Consider the following 3,360-nt stretch of genomic DNA (forward strand, 5'->3'; position numbering starts at 1 on the left):
ACAATCACCTAATCGTCTTAAATCATAACAAACCGCTAGGTTTGAATCGCCGCAATCGATAGAATTGACAAGAAGTTCGCTTAGAATTACTACTTAACTTGTAGTTGTAATTTTAGCCACCAGGGAGCGTGTATACTTTTAAACTCGCGAAGTTAGGCTTTAAAACGTTAGTTGACCAGTTTTTGGCAGATTTGACATAATTAAAATGTCCGTTTTAACTTTAGTAAGCTTTCGGTTCAAACAAGGCTCCACTTTTCTGCTCATATCTCCAGAACGGGTTGAGCTGGAGCGATCATTTCTCCACCACCAGACGGTGCACTGCATAGCACATCTATGTATTGAAGCGTCACTGCGGAAATGTGGGCAGTTTTTAGACAAAAAGCCACAATTTACGGAAAACTGTTGAGGATTTGTGCGGGTGATTTCAATATTGCAAAATTGCCTCAAACACTCCGACGCAATTTCCGTTGTATCTCAAGAACCATTCGATGGACCGAACCCGTTTTCCCGTCACTGCATAGCGCATTAAAAACCACATTTAACACCAGAAACGTTAGTTAAGGAGCATCGGCAGTTTCAACACAAAAGGTGAAATTCTAAATTGTGTATGCTTTTTAGGTGAACTTTTGCATAGCCTCACCGTGTCAAAACGGAGGTGTTTGCACCACGATACATTCAGGACACAAATGCACCTGCCAAGAAGGGTACTATGGGAAAAATTGCGAATTCAGCGGCTACGACTGCGACTCGGACCCGTGCCAGAATGGGGGCACTTGTCGAATATCAGACGCCGAAGGTACATTTTTCATGCACCCCATTCTTAACCCATGGCTCCTTTTTGCCCACAAGACCAACTTCCTTTGATTATAAGCGGTTTGTAGATCATTCTGCTCTCAGTTACTCTCAAATACCAGAAACGAATCATTTGCTCAGTAACTCTCTCACGATATTTCCACACCGTGTATTTTTCCATTTTTTCAACTCCTTGTAATGCTGTAAAATCCTCTCCTTAGGCTACGTATGCGACTGTTCGACCGGCACCGCAGGCATAAATTGCGAAATCGACTCGTTAAATGAATGCGACAGCAATCCGTGCCAGCATCCAGACGCCACATGCCAGGACAAGTTGGGCGACTACGCTTGCTACTGCCCGCCCAAACACACCGGGAAAAACTGCGAAATCTACGACAGGAAAGCGCCGGCCGGCCTGGGGAGGACCATCAAAGTGAACGATGTCAGCAGGTTTGAGGAAATGGTAAACTTCCCCCTCGAGTCGTGGTTGTTTTCCCAATTAACTGCCGTTTTATTCAGGACTTGGAAAACCGACGCCAAGAATGCATCGCGAATAAATGCCCATCGAAGCGCGGCAACCGACAGTGCGACGAAGAATGCAACAGCTATGCCTGCGACTTTGATGGAAACGACTGCTCTTTGGGTAAAAACCCTCATGCGTGCGCGACGTCCAGTTGCTTAATGGCTTTCTTTCTGCAGGAATCAACCCATGGGCGAACTGCACGGCGCCCATTAAATGTTGGGAGCACTTTGGCGACGGCATTTGCAACGAAGAATGCAACACTCCAGCGTGTCTGTTCGATGGACGGGACTGCGAGAAGAAGCTGCAGCCTTGCAACCCCATCTACGATGCCTATTGCCAGAAGCATTACGCCAATGGCCATTGCGACTATGGGTGCAACAATGCTGAGTGCAATTGGGATGGGCTGGATTGCGATAATAAGCGATCGCCAGAAATTGCTGAAGGAGTCATCAGCATGGTGGTTCTCATGGATAAACAGGTAAGACTCTTAAGCCCAGGTTTTGCGTATCTTAGACGGTGCAAACGCCCAGAGTGTATCTCTGTTTCAAATTCGGCTAATATGCATTTGCATTCCTTCCGTTTGTCTATTGCAAACCAATGGGTTTTCCTCAGAAGGTCTAACAGTTGAACTGTGTGTTGCAGGCATTTAAGAAGAACATAATAGCGTTTCTTCGGGACACTTCGCACCAACTGCGAACCACTGTGCGCGTGAAAAAGGACAATCTAGGCAAAGACATGATTTACTCGTGGGTGGGGAACGCGAACCCCTTGGACGACGATTACTACCGACGAAAATACCACGTGGCCATGACCGAGACCGTCCAGTCAGGAGTGAAGGTTTACCTGGAAATCGACAACCGCAAATGTGCGGACACCTCGGACACGGGCGACTATTGCTTCCAGACTGCGAGCGCTGCAGCCGAATATCTGGCTGCGAAAGCGTCCAAACACACGCTGTCCAAGAGCTTCCCGATCTACCAGATTAACGGCTCCACGGACTCGGATGAAGATGTGACGCAGCCAACCAACAGCAAATACGTGGTCCTGGGTATTCTTCTGGTGATCTGCATATCCGGCGTGATCTTCATTGTGGTGCAAACGCAAAGGAAGCGAGCCGCTGGAATCACGTGGTTCCCCGATGGCTTTCTGAGGACCAACTCCGGAACGAGGCGGCGCCGACGAGGGCCCGAAGGGCAAGAGCTGAAAACGATGAAAAAGAACACGGCGATGCCCGGCATGGATATGGATGGGCATAATGGGCGAGTTTCGCAATACTCGGACGACGACAGCTACCCCAGCTATCCGCTGCCAGCCAAAAGAGGCAGAGTGGAGGCTGGATATGCCAGCGACAACACCTGCATAACGGAGTACGAGGAGGCGGAGTTGAAGGCGTGGACGTCCACTCATTTGGAGGCTGCAGATATCAGGGCGAGCACCATGCTGACGCCGCCAAGAGGAGCAGAGAACAATCACGATATCAACGCACGAGGCCCGTCGGGGATGACTCCTATTATGGTGGCGGCCAAGAGAGGAAGCGGGCTGGATACGGGAGAGGTGGACGAAGATGATGGCTCAGGCGCTCTGATCCAAGACCTGGTAGCACGGGGCGCAGATCTACACGCCACTATGGACAAAACTGGGGAAACGTCGCTTCACCTGGCCGCTAGATACGCGCGAGCGGACGCCTCCAAGCGGCTTCTAGACGCTGGTGCTGACGCAAACGCTCAGGACAACAGCGGGCGGACGCCGCTGCATGCTGCAGTGGCTGCAGACGCGCTGGGCGTCTTCCAGATCCTGCTGCGGAACAGGGCGACCAATCTGAACGCTCGGATGCACGAAGGAACCACCCCGCTCATCTTGGCCGCGCGTTTGGCCATCGAGGGCATGGTTCAGGATCTGATCAGTGCTGAAGCCGACATAAATGCCGCCGACAATTCGGGCAAAACCGCCCTCCATTGGGCTGCCGCTGTCAATAACGTCGAAGCTGTTAACATCCTGCTGGCGCATGGGGCCAATCGGGATGCTCAAGACGACAAGGATGAAAC

The 3,360-nt window shown here is 50.8% G+C and overlaps 1 protein-coding gene across 1 annotated transcript in view; it reads left to right on the top strand.

Moving 5' to 3' along the window:
• The window catches only part of LOC109539202 (neurogenic locus Notch protein), an 83,936-nt gene that overhangs the window by 75,848 nt on the left and 4,728 nt on the right, over positions 1-3,360 (top strand). The window contains exons 20-24 of the mRNA XM_048668537.1: positions 619-796; positions 1,014-1,255; positions 1,312-1,435; positions 1,492-1,793; positions 1,958-3,360. The exon at positions 1,958-3,360 is cut by the window's right edge and continues 8 nt beyond it. Of these exons, the coding sequence (XP_048524494.1) occupies positions 619-796; positions 1,014-1,255; positions 1,312-1,435; positions 1,492-1,793; positions 1,958-3,360 (2,249 nt within the window). The remainder of the gene's footprint in view (positions 1-618; positions 797-1,013; positions 1,256-1,311; positions 1,436-1,491; positions 1,794-1,957) is intronic.

This window comes from Dendroctonus ponderosae, unplaced genomic scaffold (genome assembly GCF_020466585.1).
Source record: "Dendroctonus ponderosae isolate FM_Combo_2020 unplaced genomic scaffold, Dpon_F_20191213v2 Dpon_F_20191213_7, whole genome shotgun sequence".
Taxonomy (NCBI): Eukaryota; Metazoa; Arthropoda; class Insecta; order Coleoptera; family Curculionidae; genus Dendroctonus; species Dendroctonus ponderosae.